Source organism: Acanthaster planci, linkage group LG07, assembly GCF_054643075.1.
Source record: "Acanthaster planci isolate LZ-2023a linkage group LG07, COTS_SCS, whole genome shotgun sequence".
Classification (NCBI taxonomy): Eukaryota; Metazoa; Echinodermata; class Asteroidea; order Valvatida; family Acanthasteridae; genus Acanthaster; species Acanthaster planci.
This window is the reverse complement of record NC_141783.1, coordinates 3,019,116-3,038,921: the sequence shown is the minus strand read 5'-3', so window position 1 is coordinate 3,038,921 and position 19,806 is coordinate 3,019,116. Positions and strand designations below refer to the sequence as shown.

The window sequence follows — 19,806 nt, the reverse complement described above, 5'->3', positions numbered from 1 at the left end:
TCAGTTTCTGTCAAAACTCCTCTAAATGATATTCAATTTTGAGCATATTTCAAGAATGCATATATTTGCCACAATCTGTAATACGTCAACAGCCATCAGAAGTTTACCCTACCTTTTAAGAAATATTTCCATTTTTATTCTGTAACTGAAATTGTTGGACCAATCACCAGACTTCGTGTCATTAAGGTTGATATACAATAGTCATTTCTGTGTCAAAATGCTTCTAGAAGAGATCCTGTTTCAAGCCTATTTCAAGAAAATGCGCATTTGCTATAATTTACTTGAAACTTGAAAACTGGAAACAGAGAATGTGAAGATGACACCTTCCTAGCTTGTACATCCCAACATTTCAGTGGCGACAGAAATGCTGGCAGCTATGTGCCGACTACAAAGTGACTTGAGCAATAAGGGTATTTCACAGGATGAGTTCATTCTAAAAGCGCATAACTTGCCTTTCAAGATGCATTTTCAAAGAGTAGTTGAATATGCCAAATGCAAAGTCAATTAAACATTACGATATGACCCAAAAAAGTCCTTTTAAACTACCTCGACTTGCATACTTAGAAGCTGGGTATTCCTCTCCCCAAAGTAAACTCAAAGTGTGTGCGGGAGTTTGTTCGCCAGCAACAGGCTCTTGCAAGGCAACATCATAAGCGTTACCAAAGTGTATCCTCCGAACAACAACCTGATATCCCGGAGCTGCCCCAAAAGAGAAGTCAGACCAACTGGCCAGAGATAACATACAGAGAGATACCAAGTATGGTTGGGACAAAGGAGATGAAAAACATGACGCTGTAGAGATCCTGTCAATTCCCTCTACCTCTGTACACACTTCCCCTAGTCTTTTTTCTGGTGACTAGGCATCTGACCCCTTGACTGGAGCTTTACCATCACAGTTTGAATCTTTGGGTCTTGGTGCTTCAAGAGCACTGTTCATTACAGAAGGCAGTATAACTTACCCTGCCACCTCTCCCTCACTGTTTGTCACATCCGCTGCTCCATCAGTCTTCAACCTTTCAACTGCTGCCTGGTTATCATCAGTTGTCTTCACTAGTCACCATCTGGGTTCCTCAAAAGCACTGTTCACAACAGCAACCACTTCATTTGTATGGTTCACAGATGTGGGCTACGGTCCCAATCGATTGGCTACGGCCGGAAATTACACCAAGTATTTGGCAGCATCTATGGCCAGTTCCCATAGAATCATGCATCATATCAAGCCGCAGCCAACTGATTCCAACAAGAATGACATCATCTGATAAGAGTGCCCGACTGAAATGTGTAGAGGCCTAGGGTGATTCCTTCACCATACATATTACTCAATCCCACCCATCAAAAACACGTTAAAATTAAGCGGTGGCAGAACTCCTGCTGATCAAGTAAGTTTGGTGGCTTTTCGGAAATCGTTTTATGCAAAATTTAAAAAAATTTTCTTGCCGATGTGCAGGTCTATGGTGACGCGTGCAGTGACCAAAAGCCAGAAACTTTTTTGGGGGCCGAATAAGATCATGGAGGAGGGTTTGTGTCCCCCCTCCATGATAAGACCTCATCAACCAGATTATGATATGATAGTCATGATACCATTGTATTGATACGCTTGCCTACTTTTTGCACTAGGCCTAGGGAGGCCTAGGGCCTGCCTACCCTTCCTTCATGATCAATTGAAACAAGTATTATTATTTTGAAGGACCTGATTTGTTTGGTTGTGTAAAATAGCAACAATAGTTAACGATAACAAAATTCGTATAAATTGATAACACGTCATACACTGAGGCATGGTGTGTCGGCCATTTAGATTTGGAGATTGGCTAAATGTATCTTGTCAGCCATCCTGCGTTCTGTGTAAAATAAAATAAATAAATCAGAGGCTGGATTAGGAAGGAACAAATCGTTCCGAGTAGCTGTAATTGATAAAAAATGAACATTACAATTTTATACAGGGAATGCGACAAACAATAGCATGATAAACGCCTTTTATTGAAGGGGGTACAGCATGGTGTACAAGAACTGAATAGCTAGAATAGCCGAATAGCCTACTCATGACATGACTGGTTGTCGAAAATGTAAAATTTGATAAAGGCAAGGACAAAGTGGCCTGCCCCTTTTTTCCCCAAGATCGAGGCCTGTCACAACGATGGAGGTTCAAACATCAGGCCCCCCCGATTGGAGCTGCGAGTATTGCCTCTTCCCCTATCTCCACGGCAACAAATCCGCAGGATACTCGGTTGTCCTCTCTTCCTGGAACTGCCCAACATGTTCAGCTGGTTTCAGACATAAATGCATCAAGATCTGCAACAGGACTTAGCCCTAACATTAGGCCTACCACCGTACCCTCGGCTATGAACAGAAATTGTTTGATGGGTTGAGGAAAATTCAGAAGGGTGGGAGAAGGAATGGGGTAAGTGAGCCTTGTGCTTTGCCAGTGTGTGCTCTGTCAGTTGTCAAAGATATCAGGGAAGGGGATCAGGGTCAATGGGTGCATTGCAGTTCATGGGGGGGATGACTAGGGTTGGTTTCACACAGATTCTGTTGGCTTGAAGGATGCAGCATTAGAAGGGGACTCTGTCCAGTTTGAAAGGGGGAGGTTGCAACAGTTGAATATGCTGTCAACAAGGAAGTGATAGTTGTTGGCCATATAAAGAGCATGGCAAAAAAACTAAAGACAAAGTGTGATGCCACAGAAGCAAAGTTAGGTAAGGTGTATGACATGGTAAAGAAGGTAATGGGTCCCCGGGAATAAGGACTAAACAGGGTGTTGGAAAAGAAATTGGGGGTATCAAAACAAGCCTACCACTCACAGTGCTTAGTGGGTAACCACTGTACAATTGTTTTCAAGATGTATTTTTTTGCAGATCTCTCTCAAGAAAAATGACAGTATTCTAAAGACGCTTCTGGATGAAAGCTCTCCAGGATTTCTTCTGTAGGAGCAGCAGAAGAAAAGTGCAAGTAGAGGGAAGGGCATGAGATGGCACCCAGCCATAATTTGCTGGTGTATCGCACTTCATCATAAATCATCATCTGCATACAACCTCATCAGGGACAGTGGTTTTCTACAGCTTCCTCTTCCGAGTACCCTACACCCTTAACCCATTTTGGTAACCCTCGCACAGGTGTTAATACAGGCATGTTGACCAGAGTAATTAGGGACATTAACATCAAATCTCTCCCCCGATATGAAGTCAATGTTTCAGTGGCATTTGACGAGATGAAAAAGAAGACCGATCTAGTATACAATACCCGATCCGGCAGAACTGTTGGTTTCATGGATGTGGGAGGTATTGCCAATGCAATCACTTCTTTTGAGAGGAAATGCCAAGGCGAGGTCGATCCCCCTCTTGCGACGACACATGTCCTTGTCTTCAACTCGCTACATTCTCCAATTCGGAACAAGTTGTCAATGCAAGTAAGCAAGCTGTTGAATTTGATGAAGAAACATCTACTCCACTCCTAGCCTTGCACTGAAAACAGGTCACAAATGTAAGGCCTATGCTGAGATATTGAGGGGTGAAGCTCTAATGTCTGGCAATGAATGTCTGGAGAACAAAAGCAGTGCTGTGTTAACTCTGTACAGCCTACTGTCCATTGGGAAGCTTAGCCATCATGCACCAAGAACCTTGGAAAAAGGCAGAAGAAACAATCCAAAGTTGCTCCAGCTAATGGAAGATGTAAAAGTATAAATGTATCTGCAAAATGAGGTTAAAACCAGAAGATGAGAGCTTCAGAAGTCAGGAGATGGAGTACCAAGGGCTTGGGTGAAGTTAGCACATACATGTATAGAACGGATAGCAAGAATAAAGCAGGGAAAAGCCACTTGTGTTTAAGAACAATGGAAATAAATTTCTGGGGTGGGGTGGGTTGGAGATACAGTGTATGAGGTTGATGAGGGGGAGTATTTGGTTAGGTCGACCTAAGGGAATTCAGATGGAAAATACATGTACACCACACGTATCAGTTCGGAGAATGAGCAAAACATTTTGCTCTAAACATTGCAACCAGAAAGGTTGGAAATGGAGACTATGTATGCTTTATGTGGGACTATGGATCTGGTAAATTTACTGAATTAAGGCCTGGTATTTTGACGTACAACGAATCAATAGATAAATTTATGTGGATTAAGCTGAAAGATGTACATGCCTTGAGAGTTGAAGCCAATGAAATTTCTGTGTCCATTTAATGTCGAGTTAGAAGATCTTGGAGAAATTGATGTGGAGAGCGATAAGAGGGTTATTCAAATGATTGTTGATCAGTACAAAGGTGCCCCGAGGGAGACTTTCGGAAAATACCGGTATGAGCAAGTCAAAACAAAGTTGCTTGGAAAGAATACATGAGAAAAAGATCTTTGAGCTGAACTGCAAGGCTTAAACTCTTGTGAAAAATCATTAAATATTACATCACAACTCAAAGACTCTTTGAGAGTAAGCATACAAAACATGGATATTTTTGCAATGTGCAAATACTTCTCAGCATAGCGCAAGCCAGCGCATAGGACTGTCACTCATATGAATGTACATTGTCTTTTCTTTCCATACATTGAAAACAAAGGGATTCAAAATAAAAACTGAGTTACCTGTCATTTGTGTAAAATTTGGTCAGCCTTGATTGAATTCGCAAACTCAATCAAGGGGCATTGCCATAAAATTCACCCCTCCAAAAAACAAAACCTATACGCCTTGCCCTGAATCTTATTGTTGAGATTGTTTGATAGTTCTGCAAAGGAGGACTGAATGAAGTGGGTTTGAAGATTGCAATCTGTTTGTGCGTGTCTCCTGTTTCCTGGAGAACCTAGACGGGAAAGAACACCTATGCTGTCCATTTACACAAATCTTGAACGAGTTAGTGTGTCAAGTTTGAGTTCACCACTAAAAGAGATTGTAGCTAATCAGCCATATGTCGATACATGTATTAGCTGTCTCATGGTTAGCCCAAAATGCAAGCCTCAGCCTAAACCTATTGAGGGGGGGAAGGGTCCTCCTGCCATGAGTGAGCTTTATCCTGGCATTGTTGACATTGCCAAAACCTTTGTCGAAGGGCAACGGATTTCAAGCGCACCATCAGGGACAAGAGGACACCAGAACCTGTGGGTCAACCTTCCATCAAATAAAGCAACATCAATATCTCTTGGAGACCATTCTAGGCTTATTAAAGGGAAACCAACCAAACAAGCACAGGTATTAGTCTCAACACTGCACTTTTTATTCAGTTGTTACCAATTCATTTTTAAAATTTGCATGTTTTAATGTAACATAAAACAGTTCTTTTCCTAAATCTTCTACCACTTACATTTATCAGTTAAACAATAAGATTCTTTATATTTATGTGCATTTTTAAGGAGTCCATATTTTGTTTCACTTCGTTTTCGAGGAAAAAACTCTCCAGTTTCTGGCCATCGCATTGCCGTAGCCATGCGCACTGAACTCACCGGTGTGGTGGCATTTCTTATGTTGTACTTTTTGTACTAAAACTTCATCAGACACTTTTGCAGTGTAGTAAAAAGCATTAAAAAAGGATGGTTTGCTGCATCAATTTTTCCGTGCAAACCCCTTACCAGAAACTTGAGCTTTTTGGAAAACATCAAACTTTCAAATGGGAGATAACAAGTAAATTGTTCTCCATTATCATTGTAATGTCTGAAATTTTGCAATTCGTAATTGAAATTTTTGCAATTGCAGGCCTTTGTACAGTGGCCAGATGGATGAAGCTGTTCAACGAACGATTAAAGTCTTCAAAATACTACTAGGGCCAAATCGACACCCAGGTTCCAGCCAAGGAGAACTCCCACCCGAAAGCAAAATGAGAATAGCCATCTTTTTTTATTCTGTGCTGGTAAGGTACGCCCTGAAGTTAGCGTCCAAATTCTACATGTAGTGTAGTGGTGATTGTCCACTCTGTGGACAACAAAAACAACATCCTGCTTGGAAGCCTGGTGGCAGCCGTGGATCAACGTAACCAACATAGTTTAAATATAAATACAAAACGAAAAATACATGACAAATGTGACAGAGGTGGAGCAGAGACCACCACCATTACTTTAATGAAGCGCGGCAGCAAAAATAAATTTGTCTCAGTCTCAACCTACCATGTTACAACAGGTCTGAAAGGCAATGTGGGGGGAGGCTGTGTGCTTTTCACATAAAAATTGATTTCATAAGAACAACGGTAGCATTTTTGGTGTCACTTTAAGTAATATACATACATGTACATGTATGTTTGTTACCCATATTGCAGCCAGAAAAATACCACACTTGACTACAACAAGTCTATTTTGCATGAATGCTACTATGGGCTATGCCGCTATTCACATTGAAACATACCTTGTTTGAGTCACTGTCAAGACATCCTACAATGTTCCTGCGTGCATTGTGTACAATTATTATGGTGCTGTATACTTGTTTGTACATGTATGTATGTTTAAACACATGTATTTCAAAAGTGGTCATAATTTTTGTGTATTTGTGATATAATGAAAACAAAAATTACAAAAACACAAAGCTATGACAAGCTTGTCCCTCTTTTGTGTTTCACTTCCAGGAGAACACCCTGTCCCCATCACGTACACTTGTGATTTAATTGAAGTACCCATGAAAATGCGAGCGAGTACGTGGACTTACGAGCGTTAAAGTGTGTTTAAGAGATCTCGTAACCGCTCGAGATGTCTCGCAAATCCTCGCGGTTTTTTGCCCTCGCGCGAACTCGCTCGATTATCCTCGCGCCCGCACGTAAAACACACAACTGTAAAACGAAAGACTACGAGGGTCCATTGACCCGTGTAAACTTTGGCTAACTTCCCAAGTACGAACAAGCTTCCAGTATGTTACTGTGATCAGGTCAGGTTGCGGTCACGTCCGTAATTAATTGTGGTCGACCCGAGAATGGCTCGCTTCATCATGGTTTACCCATGCATTTTATTTCTGTTCAACTGCTTATACAATTTGAGTGGAAAGTGCGAAGGTTAGACCATTCCTGTCTCCAAATTGACATTTACTGTAGTGGCTGGATTGCGGAAGCATGATTTTCAACAAAAGGAACTGTCCTCGTGTTCGTTTGGGATCAAACTGTAACATATTTGTACAGTGTGTTTGCCTTTCATCGTTATCGACAAACGAGGGACTTTGCCCCTTGCGTTGTCCGTCAGGTCGTGTCGGCAAGTAAAATAACTACCGTAACTGTATATCTGCATTTGAAAGTTGGCATTTCGTACATATTTTCGTACATGCTGTGTTCTTTCCGGAAGGAATTTTCCGTGCAGGCATTCGGTATTACCCGATAGACGATCTGTTTATATTAATACATGTCAGTTCCGTCAGGAATGTGGACTTTATTGTCTGGGAAGGGGTGGTGGGTAACTGACGTGGATTTTTAATTTTGTGATTACCTGAAGGTGGGCTTCCATTTTGATATATGTATGTACTTGCTCCTCAGCAAATTCACTGGAACAGTGCTCAGTTTTTAGCAGGCGGTGTTTCTGTTTGAAGGTCACGTCATCTGTCCCGAAGAACGCAACCTTGATTTTAAGTCCGTGAGGATGATCCAAATGCGTTGTATAAAAGAATTAAAATTAAGCAATTGGCCTATTAAAGATTGTGTAAAACCTGTTGGCAAACCTTTTGTTTACGGATACATGGGCACTAATTATGTGTTATTGCTGGTGTTCGGGGTGATATACAAGTACATGTACAACGTGCTTGAGTGATGTACATGTACATGTACGTTTGATTACGTTGAATTTAGTTGATGTACATGAATGTGTTTTAGCCTGAACAACTAAGCCTGAAGGTTGCATAAAGGGGTTTTTTTTGCGAAAAATTAAATACTATTTTGATTTCTAGAATTTTTCAATTTTTAAGGAGGAGGTTCAGCGTAGGCCCTGTAGGCCTACATAAAAAGTGCTACATGTTGTTCAGAAATGTTTCGAACCAAAGCCATTTTCCCACCACTGAAATATTGTTCATCATATTTGGCATTCCTTGGACTTTTTTAGTTGTGAGTACATGAAGGCCTATGTGTCTGTTTTTGGAGGGGGTTGATCAAATTCTCTCTTTTTTTAATGAAACTTTTGGTACGTAATACTGAAAACTAGTACGTCGAATTAACGCCTTTTCCCGACTTCTGAAACCTTTTTTCAGAATTTCTAAAGATCTAATAACGGATTCAAATAATTGAGACAACAGACGCATTATTTCTCCCATTTAAACAAATCTGTGTTTGACCTCTCCAACTTCAAAAGCAAGCATCCAATCTGAAATGACAGCTTTCCCAAACGGACATATTTTTTATGACCCCCTAGTGGTTATCTACCGGCGATCTTGCCCTTATAACCTCTCCTACATACCTAGGTAAAAGTATTATGACTTATCTTGGCATGGTCATCGGTGGGGCAATAGGAAGTAAGTAGATTGATCATCTGTAGGAGGCATGGCATATTTTAATTCCCACAAGAGACACACTCCCAGACATGCATTACTATTTTATTCGAAAAGGATTTACATGTAGCATGTGGGGAGATTTTAAAGGAGGGAAATCCGTACTGACATATCAAAAGATTTACGATTAAATATTAATTTTTAAAATTAAGCTACACACTGGTATCACGGAGCCTCTACTCAACCTCAACAAAACACATTGTAAATTACCATTCCATAGAGACTGCAGGAAGAGATGCATCATGCAAGGGTCTTTGTTGGTACTCATGGCTTTATTGCCCAACGGTACAGGGTTAAACTTCCATTGTACATGTACGTATGTTGACGGGTGGATTTGCTCATGGGAAATGTTAATTATTACTTTTATTTGTTTTAACCATGCCCAACGTGTATTACAACATATACGCTGTTTTACTAACTGTTGAATATACACGTAGTTGTTGGCGGTACCCGCTACAACTTCGATCTGACACAACCAGGTAGCCGACGCCGGCAAGCTCTGTGGTTGAGTGGAACAAACGTCTGCACTGACGAATGCTTCAGCAGTGTTTTCGAGATATAAACAATATGCAAAACTTGTCGGTTTGCAGACGATTCGATCCTATTGGAATCTTCCCCAGGGGCAAAGATTCACTTTCTTAGAATTAGGTCGCGGTGTGGAAATACATGTACTATACACGATCATATAGTGTACATGTACTGTACATGGAACAGATATCTACTGTGCATCTATTGCATGGTGGCTTTGATACGTGGAGATACGAGCGATTGGGTGGACATACAAGCGATAACGTGGGGTTGAGTGCATCAATGTGCTCGTCCATGAAGTTCACGCAAGCAGTGTGACTTCAGCCTTCAGGGAAGGCTTTGCACGTTTAACAACAAACTAATTTTTCAAGACCATTTTGCAAATGTAAATGCAATTGTTATTTTCTTTCTGTTATTTTTCTGTGTCTTGGTTTTTTAGTAAAAGTTCTCGGGGTAATCCAAGTAACCAAAAAATTGAAAAGTGTTAAAAACGTTCGCACATGTAGTCCAGCTCACCTCTCTTAACATTTAGAACAGCCCAGATATTCACGCATTCATCCCAAAATAAATACTGTTAAATCAGTACCCTGATGTACAAACCTGAAATACATGTATGGGGCAAATATCTTGTTCCCGATTGGCAAAGTCAGGTTTTTGTGGCTGTGAAACTAACACACACGACGCATCCATCCGGGGCAAATGTACCCCAGTTGTTTTGTATGATTTGGTTCTTTTTGTTTTTCTTTTTTCTTGTTTGTTTTTCACAAAGAATACTTTATTGGTGAATGGGAAAGAAATATGCTCAAGTCACTAAGTCACAGGCAATCAAGCCACATGTACATGTACAGTATAATACAAACACATGTACGTGTACATGTACGTGTACATGTATGTACTGTACACGTACAGGTTTATGTACATGTACGTGTACAATGTACATGTATAAGGGTACGTTAGCACAAGCGCAAAGCGTGATTATCATACGGCCGATGTGACTCGACAGTCGGAAACCAGTGTGTTCAAAAAACACTGGCACGCTGGTGTCCTTGTTCGCCGTGCATATTGCGCTGGCCATTTCTCACCGGGGGGAATTCCCTTTTTGCACGTGTAGCAAGTCCGTATGTTGTCGAAGGCAGTCGTCCATTTTTTGCATTAATTAGCAGGTTTTAGTTCAGGATATTTTCTTTCGCATCACCTGAACATGGATTTTTCACACATTTGACACAGCTAGATTCCATAACATATAATTCCACGCCATGTTCCGCCTGATACATGTAATCCGATCACAGGACGGAAACAGCATGGCACAAGCAACATTGAAGTTTGGAATTTATCAAACCTGCGGCAGCCAGGTAGGCCTACGTTCCACTTGCACTGTCTGGTGTACGTCAAACTACACCGCTTACGAATTATGTCGATCAGTTTATGGCAGAAATTATTTTGGCGCATTGTAATTTTCTTACTGTTTTGCGAACCTAATCGCTCAAAAAGAAAAGATCGCCTTTGTATTTCCGATTCATAGCCTATAGGCCTATTTTTAGAAAAAGCGCATTTTTGAAAGGATGCAAATTTCGTCTTGTACTATTTTTCCCAAAGATTTCTTCAAGAGGGATTTGGGCCGGATTTTCAAACTCACACTTTGACATGATCGGTCGGTTTGGAAGAAACAGAGGGTGGGAACACCACCAAATTCTTGGCATCTCCATCGATCCCAGTTCACAGTCATAGGGGATGATATCTGGCTTTGAATGTCTGTCGCATCCAAGTATCTTTCAAAGTCTCCTTTTTAAAAGCATTTACTGAAATCAAACAAACATCTACATTTATTTTTTGCTGCTGGTTTTGGATCACATGTGCACACTTGCCGGACTTAATTCACTACTCGTGCATGCGTAACAAATTCGTATTTGACGGCATGGATTTGTTTGTTGGAAATTGAAAGAATCCTTACATTCTCCACTACAAAAAAGTAGGATGGCTCCATTACACCATTCCCTTGGTCGAAATATTGAGATTGCACCCCATTCTCAGGGATTTTAAAATTACTACAAAGTGACTGAGACCAATACTGCAGACTACACTTTGCCTCTGTCAACACCAGTAAAAGAAAATTAACAGTCATTAAAAATAACAAACACGTTTCGTTACTTTTCTTTCGACTTTAAAATCTATTATCGTCGATTGAAGTTCCTGTGATGTGTGAGGATTATTCAGTCTGTCAGAACTGTATTTACACGAGACATACATGTATTTAAAATAAGTTTTAAAAAGTAGCCTATTCGTAGGATAGGCGTAAATTGGGACATTATAGTATTCTTACTTTCATTTCGATAACCCGGTTGCTTCCTAAATAAAATGTACAACTACAAGGAGACCGTGGTGTAAGCCTACACATTCCCGAATAACGATTCCTTTGTTATTGTTAGCAACAGAAGAAAGTAATTCCAAACCTTTCAAGTACTATAAAAACAGATTACTTGACATGAACTTTTTTCTTTCAGTTGCAGGTCCGTCGATATATGGCAGGGATCACCGACAGCCGGAACTGTCCACAAATTTCCAGCATGTAACTGTCATGTAGGACTAGAGGGCCTCTATAAATGCATATGTACATGTAGGCCTATAATGAAATTTAGAAAATACGTGTCGCCTGGGAAGTGCATTGATGGAATTGTGGTTATCCAGTTGATATCCAGTAAATTGTTTTTTCCCGGACGGTTCATCCGCCCTAATGGCAGTACTAACGATGTCCTGGTCCTTTTCCAGTCTATTATGTCAAATCGGGGACGAATGCCGAATATACGCTACCATAGGGCCTACATGTAGGTAGAACTATAGCAGGAATGAAATGAGCAGCATATGCAAAATACAGAAAAATATGTACAAAATAGAGGGTTGCGTAAGGATAAAAAACTTCGATTCTGGGGAAAAATCAATACCAATCAACGGTAGAAATTCGTAGCGAATCGAATGCACATGAAACATTCTCGTTAAGTCAAGTACACAGTTCACTAACTTGTATAGCTTTCCAAAACTAAGCTTTCAAAATGAAAGGATGACCCAAGGTCATAAATACTCCACATAACATATTAATACACTTCAAGAATAGGCCCCCCTTTATCTTGATGTACAGCTGAACATTGACAGTTACGGAAGTTGTACGTTTTAATTCAGTGATGTCCCAAGATATGAATTGATTTTTCTCTAAATGAAGAAATTATACAATGAAAAATCAGTTTTTTCATAAACAGATTTCCCTCGTGTTTACTCTTTATTTGTGAAGAAGAACGTGTATATGTTGCGATTCGGAACTGGTTAAACCGATCTAGAACTAGGAAAGCCGTCGTCGTCATGTTCGTCGATCCGTAAAGTCCAAACTAAAAGCTTACATTTTCAAAAGAATTTTGAAGAACCCGAATTCCAACTCACAAAGTTGATTACTGACCACATTTTACTGGAGTAAGGTACAAGCATCTTTGTAGCCGCTGCAATCTGAAGATTTATAGCCATCCGTAACAAAACACGACAACGGCCACGTGTTTCTGGGAGAGCTCAGGTTAAGTTAAGAAATTCTGGTTCTGTGAGATACTTTAGAAAATGGACAGTCGGTATTTCTTCAACAGCTGTTCATGGACTACATGTAATACACTGTATTTGCTGAGAGCATGGGCTGTAAAATCAAGTATGGCCGTCTTGTGGTCAGCGTATTAAATCAGGTAACTAATTAACATGACCACAAATGTTTCTCCATAGTTCGGAGTGAATTAAAGTTCACTCCAAATTTGGGTGTTCATTGTTTTACGATCAAACAGTTTTATTCATTTTTTTAAACATATTTTGACGTCATACAATTTTGGTTAACTGTTGATTTCTACCTCATAATCGTGTATAGTGTTGTTGTCAAAAGGAAGAATGTCGACCTTTACACAGGATGACAGACCGTTGTTGCAACTCTTTCATTGTAATAAAACTTTATCAGGTCTGTCATAAAATAACATAACATTTCCAACACCTGATCGTAACTATGACCTACATGTACATTACAAGAATTTTGTAGAATGCGTTGGTATTGAGAGATACTTTAAAAATGAAATATGTAAGGTCATTCTCAAGTTCCCCAAGAGAAAGATTCAGTATCAACTGTCAAATACTGGACATCTCTGCATAAACAAAACATCTTCAAAATGAAAATGTACAGTCACAGCACCAAAACGGAGTAATTACAATGTACAGTGTGTAGGGAAGATTACAAATCAATAACAGCCGGCAAAAAGGTGAGGGCAAAAATCTGGAAGGCCAAAATGAACAATAATTTAATTTGTCAAATTAATCGGTGTGCATGTACAACTGCACTTGTATTCAATGTTAATTTTTTCCCCAAAATCAGTCTCAGTACGCAAAATCATGAAATTCAATCCAAGGAATCCGTATGAATTTATGATGTCTCAATATTAATTTTACTACAGTCGCGATGGACAACCCCTGCTGTACACAATGTATATGTACATCAATTCCAGAAAAAAAGATGAGGGTTACAAAATGCGTTACCGCACCACTTTTGGCGCAAGATGCTGACCAGAACCCGGACAGTTTATATTGGTGGTAGCTATATTTTTAGCTAGCTATTAATCATACCTGAAGTGTACTAATTACAATAAGGATCTGGAGCGATCAAGTCGTCTGCACCCCTCATCAATGGCTTTAAAGCAATCTCTTCTCCAGTATTTCTCAAACGTTTCTGGAGGGAGGGATGTTCGACCCTTCAGAATTCCTTTGATGTGGTTCAATCTTACTGGGTCAAGCTTCGTCTTCCCCCTAACGCCCCTACAATTACTTGCCTTCATCTCTTCCTTCGAAAATAATAAACGGACCAACGAAAGCGCAAAGTTCGCCTCAGAGGACGAGCTGTCTTTATGGTCCGCTATTATTTCCGTCGAAAGAGACGAGAGATTCATTGGAGGGTCTGAGGGGATGGAAGCGGTATTAGATAAGGCAGGCCTTGATGATCCCATTCGTGGTGGTGTCACTTGAGGGACTGGAGATGAACGCTTTGATGGCGAGTCAGGGACGAACTTGTGTTTCCACAAGTCGTCAATCTGACTCGCCATTTTACGAAACATCTCCAAATCGGTTACTGAAATTCTTGCCATCGGTGTTTTGGCTGGAGTACTTGTTTTATATGCAGGGGACCAAGAATCCTGTGAAGCAAATGAAGGAAAGACTGCATTAGGCTAATGAGTGACATTATGCAATCATGACAACTCACATATCTCTCATGTTTAGATACAGACCAGTTGGAGAGAGCTGTGGCCTACCACAAGATTGGTGCTGTTTTTATAGTGAGAGATAGCCCATTTGGGAAATACGTGGAACTGTGATTAAATTCCTCTCCTAAATTGGATTGCAAATCCCCAAACCTGGCAGAGTTATGTAGTTTTTACTCTGTTCACTCATTTCGGAGAGGGAAGGAATCTGTGTGAATGCCGCGAAATATATACTTGTGCAGTCTCCAGTAAGGATGAAAGAAACAAAAATTCATATATTCCCATTCATTGTTGTCAAATGGAATGCTTACTTTTAGGGGGCTTCCCATGTTGCTGTTCATTTCATCGGATAGAAAACTGAGCTCCGGGAAGTATGGTATCTGCCAACAGAAAGCGTGTAACGTGTCAAACGGTGCCTTTAAATACACATGTGCACGTAGTTGAAAAATATGTCATACATCTACATGTACATACATGAACTTTATATCTGCTAACACAGGCAGACAATTTGGCTATTGGCTGCTGAGTGGCTCGATTTGGCATGCAATGACGTAGCAATGAAGTTGATGACTGCAGTATCTACTTTTCAAAATGTTCCTTACACGTACATATAAGCAAAGGTTTCAATCAAAATAAGGATCAATAATGTAATTTTGATAGACTGTCATTATTGGATATTGCTTGACGTGTCCTCTCTTGAATGAAAGTCTATGCCTTATTTTTGGCCACATACCCGCTCAAGATTGAGTGTTTTTGACTCTACTGTTAGCATTACCTTTTGGGAGTAGGCCTATTAAAAGTGTATCATGGGTGCATACCTGTTCGGGACTTATAGTATCCGGTGACCCTAAGCTGGTACGGGCCGGGGTTTCAGCAGCCTGATCATCATCTGCAGTCTAAAGAAACAGAACGAGACAACATAGTATCTCAATGATTTAAACACAAGTACTCGACACGCACTGTTCCAAAAGGTCGGATTTCCTTGAATTCAGTGTTTTTAGTGCTTTTAGGGCCTATACATGTATATGCAAAAGGGATAATTTTTTAATTAAAAAATCAAGGACGACTCTTTTGTGGATTGAAAATAACCTGGTACTTCGGTAGCACTGACTTGTGTAGTACTAGTTAGAGTGTACCACTTACAAGTGCTAGAACAGGGCCGTCTGTTTCTTCTGACCCGTGGTGGTCCCTAGGTGATTGGGGTGGCTCAAGCCTCTCCTGATAACAGATAAATGCAAATTATGGACCTTTGTTAAAAGACGTCAAACGCTTTGCCCACAGATGAAATACATGTATAATGCCATTTAAAGGGTTTTGAAGCGTGATCTCCAGTAAAGTTTGAAGTGAGAAGTTTCTCAACTTAACTTGTGGACGGCATGTACTGTAGTTTGCCTTGACGTGGCAGAATTTCCATAACTCTATGGAAGAATATCAACATGCTCAATTGACCTTGTTAGTAAGAGGTCCTTTGGACTGGGAAATGCCCATGTTTCAACAGGAGCCTTGTAAAACTGTATACATGTATTATAAGGAATGATAATACACCGGTATCACGATCTTGTATTCACAATCTTGTATTGTCGTTGCTCTTATTAACGCGCAACTGTACATGTACATCAACATTTTCCAACTCACCAACTGCTCTTCCACAGCCTCTACATCGTCATCGTCAACACAGAACCGAGCCAGGACAGTTGCTCTCTTCTTCTCCTAATTTAAGGTGCAAAATATTTACATGTAAAGTGTGCATTTCAAAGCATGCTTGTACATATTTCCAAGTTTTTCTGTATTCTGTGTTGGCAGTTTTAGACCAAAGCTAGAATATTAGAAGGAGTTCTAATACCCGGCCACCTTCCTCCCGTTTAAATGAATCCGAGTTACCAACTCGGAAAACCTCAATTTTGAAATGATAGTGATTAACCAGTGGTCGTTCCCTTATGACACCACAGACGTACGAAAAACTGACATGGCTAATTTTGGTGCGGTCATCAGTGAGGCAAAACCAAGTCAATAGATTGACCACCTTTTGGAGGCATGATTGATTTGATTCTTCGATTCCCACAGGATTCCTAGGCCCTCCTCCTATTAATCTTTTTCTTCTAAAATGATGTGAGATTTGGGAAGATCTTAATGTGAGAATTTCGTAATCCATGTGCACATACACACGAATATGCTAATTATTATAAGGTGCAAATGGGAAGCAGCTGTCGTGTACATGTACATTTACTTACCTTAGCTGGCCTTTTCTGCAACTTCTTTGCCTGTCAGGAAAAGACATTACCATGATACACAGTTATTGGCGATAGGACACGTACTAAACACGAGCGGTGTGTTCATGTTCGATTAACGGCGGGGAAAGCGTCCTTTAAACTTATGGAAATATGACAATTTGCAAAAAAATGAAAGTGACACTCTTATGGTTTAAATAAAAAATTTAACTTTTTCCCCTGAGAAACGTTTACAATATTGTGTGTGTGAATTTCCTAAAATAACCGTTACCTTTGATGTACCAGTAGTTCTCGCCTCTTTGACCTTCTGCGTTTTTCCTTTCTTCTTTAAATTTGTTTGAACCTGATGAAAGCAATACATTCCCAATTACAAGCCATTTATTGTTTTATTTATCTTGCCTCCCCACCCTTCGTTTTAACACTTCATCAAACATTCAGCAGTTCTGATACTTTAACAAAATGAAACTAGACCTAAGTTTTTTTTCCCCCGAGTCATGGGTGTTTGCCTTGTACGTGGAGTAGATGTATACTCTTACCTTTTTCTTTGATGCTCCAGACGTCTGTGCAGTTTGTTCCTGCGGCTTTTGGGGGTTCTCAGTTGTTCTTCGTACCTGATGAGGAAAACCGGTACATACACGAGCCCTTTTTATGTTACTGGTCCTTTGAACCATTACCAAACATTTTCAGAATAGTACTTACATTATTAAACGAGAAAAATCTACACGAATTTATGTATTATGCGTCTAAAGACGTGTAGCAATTTGATTTTGTTCATGATTTCGCACGGTCGAGTTCGGGTGGGAAACTGTTTATATTGGGTTATACTTATAACATGCACAATTTTTATGTCTCAAGTCTATTGTTTTCTATGATTTCCATTACAAAATATACAAGATAGTAAGTTAATTTGTAGCAAGTTCCAAAGACTTTACTATGACGGTGTTTCCCGTTAATACCCTTGTATACATGTACTTGCCTTTGTCTTGGAATTTCTGGAACTGGCAGTTTCTGCATCTTGGACCTCTGTCGTTTTTCTTTTCTCATTCGTCCCTTGAACCTAAATAGATGAAGCATAAGCTGCGACTATGAAATTAGACCAAACTTATGGGTAGCCCTGGGAGGACATAGGTGAAAATGTATGCTTCATTCTGGTGTTTGAAATTCATCCATGAACTTGCCATTTCCCTTTAAGTCTGCTCAATTACGACCCGGGAATAGACCCAGTAACTGAGGCGTTGGAACTCATTTACAAAATACCGTACGTAGACTCTCGTGGCAACGTCGTACCAAAAATAAATAGATAACAAAAATAGTCCTAGTCACTTTGTCTGGACGGAAAGTTTTATCCCGGAATGAAACAAGCAGAAGCAAGTTTTGGCAAGGGCGAGCATCAAAGGAATTTAAAAGATTCTAAATGTGGAGGATTTGAAGAGGCTTTTTTTTTTCGAAGTTTGTTCCGGAAATTCTATTATGAATTCAGTGAAGAAGAGTTCAGAATTTTTCAAATGATACAAACATCAAACGTTTACGGCTGTTCCTAGACTTATTCACGATACGCCGGACAAATTTCCATCCGAAGTCAACCTGGGTGGGATAGATGCACTTTACACAAACCAAGTCAGCGAAAACGCGGTTGGAACTTGCCCCTTGGAGGTACATAAAACACACTTTGGCCTACCTTAGCCACGGTTTCTTTGGTCCTCGAAAGAGCTCTTTGTAGAAAAAGCAGATCGGAGTGGTCGTCTATGCAGAAGTGAAGAAGGCAAAACGATTCGAAATTGAAATAACTGTATGCAAAACCACACCACGAGCATTTCTTTCTCATTATTTACATTGGCAGCGGCAATTTAAAACAACAGAGCAATTTCTCTCATACTTAAAAATGATTGAGATATATTGTAGAGACTTTCAACAGCATCTATAGTACTTTCACTTTCTGTTTGGCTGAGAAAGCCATTTAAAACAATAAAAGTGGAGGCAAAAAGTTTGAGAGTTCATGTTGACTTACCTGAAAATAGGAGAACTTCGCACGGAAGGTATTCCCCTTCCCATAGCACTTCCACCCTCTCACCGCTTTCTATGCCGGGTTTCACGTTTTTGATGAGTTTTGTAGGCATTATGCTTGTCGACTTATCGTCAAACGAAACCAACACTTCTTTAGGAATTTTGTATAACTGCCTCAGAGACATGGTTACACTCTTGCGCAAATTTCCGGGGCTCGGTGTATGTGTACATATAACGGTGTATACTCAAAGTCCCAACTTTCCCGTGTGCTAAGTTTTTAAGAAGTGATGTCGCAGGTGGATCACTCTATACGTGTAGTACTAGTACTGTTGTTATGTACTGTATGGGTTTCACTTGCACTGTTTAAGATCAAGTAATGACAGACAACTTATGTGACCCGTCATAGTTTGAACACCCATTACCCTGAGGTCGTTGATGCCCCCAACACACATCAATTACTCAGGTCATGGGGAAAACTCGGCCGGTTAGGCTTTGTGGCCTACAAATATTAGTAATTGAGTCCTATATCAGTACAGTATACTCTGACCTTTACATCAAGAATCGTGGATAGTATAAATTTGTTTAGCGAGTTCAATACATTGAGTAATAATAGCCAATTGCATTAACATGCGTATGTGCCTTTTCAAACAAAATCGTTTTCAACAGTAAGGGTGATTGTGGGTACTGTACAGGTACATGAATAACATGCAGCCAAAGCGAAACTTGTTGGCGTGCGTATCGCGAAAAAAAGGTTTCTACCGCTATAGAAGTAAATGTACATTAGAACAGGACTGGTGCGGGTCTGAGAGCAATGACCTCAACAACTCAAAGCACAAGCGGTTGCGCCTTTTCTTTTAGCCGTCATCGCACTGTATCTTTCTCTGGTAGCACCTTCGGAGACTGCTGTCAGTTCCAACAAAATGTGTAAATTGTAAAGTGTCGATCGCAGTTACCCTCCCGACACGAAATTTTTACAGGGCCAACGGGGTTGCAGGATAATTACACTGTCAATTTTACGTCACAGAAAATTCCTCTGCTGACGACAAGTGCGATGTAAAACTTACATCTTAATTTGAATTCAGATTACAGGTCGGTGGGTCGTGACCTCTGGTTTTTCCAGCGCGCACGTCCTTACACTACATTAAAATTAAGTTATTTTCAAAATTGTCAATAAAAATTCCCGCACGATCGGTGGCATTTACGAGAACACTTTTCCTAGTTCAGAATTGGTCTAAGCGGTTCCGATAGGATCGCAACAAATCAAGGATAAAAAGTTACCACGCAAAAAATCCATTCTTTAACTGGACCCATTGTGACATGATGAAGGGTTTCTTGATTTAGGGAAAATTAGTTCGTAAATAA

General features: G+C 40.1%; 1 protein-coding gene and 1 long non-coding RNA gene across 2 annotated transcripts; one reads left to right on the top strand and one right to left on the bottom strand.

The window, feature by feature from the left end:
* Nucleotides 1-8,284: 8,284 nt before the first annotated feature.
* LOC147798533 (uncharacterized) lies at nucleotides 8,285-12,200 on the top strand. Its single transcript, XR_015425799.1, has 2 exons — nucleotides 8,285-10,300; nucleotides 11,450-12,200. It is a non-coding gene; the product is annotated as an uncharacterized LOC147798533 (long non-coding RNA).
* Nucleotides 12,201-13,194: 994 nt separating this feature from the next.
* On the bottom strand, nucleotides 13,195-19,320 carry LOC147798532 (uncharacterized). Its single transcript, XM_087139225.1, has 10 exons — nucleotides 18,119-19,320; nucleotides 16,977-17,497; nucleotides 16,712-16,783; nucleotides 16,444-16,473; nucleotides 15,848-15,922; nucleotides 15,356-15,430; nucleotides 15,031-15,108; nucleotides 14,524-14,592; nucleotides 13,820-14,146; nucleotides 13,195-13,236 (listed from the first exon to the last, which is right to left on the bottom strand). The coding sequence occupies exons 2-10, from the start codon at nucleotides 17,109-17,111 to the stop codon at nucleotides 13,195-13,197; spliced, it is 903 nt and encodes a 300-aa protein (XP_086995351.1). The 5' UTR covers nucleotides 17,112-17,497; nucleotides 18,119-19,320.
* Nucleotides 19,321-19,806: the final 486 nt, after the last annotated feature.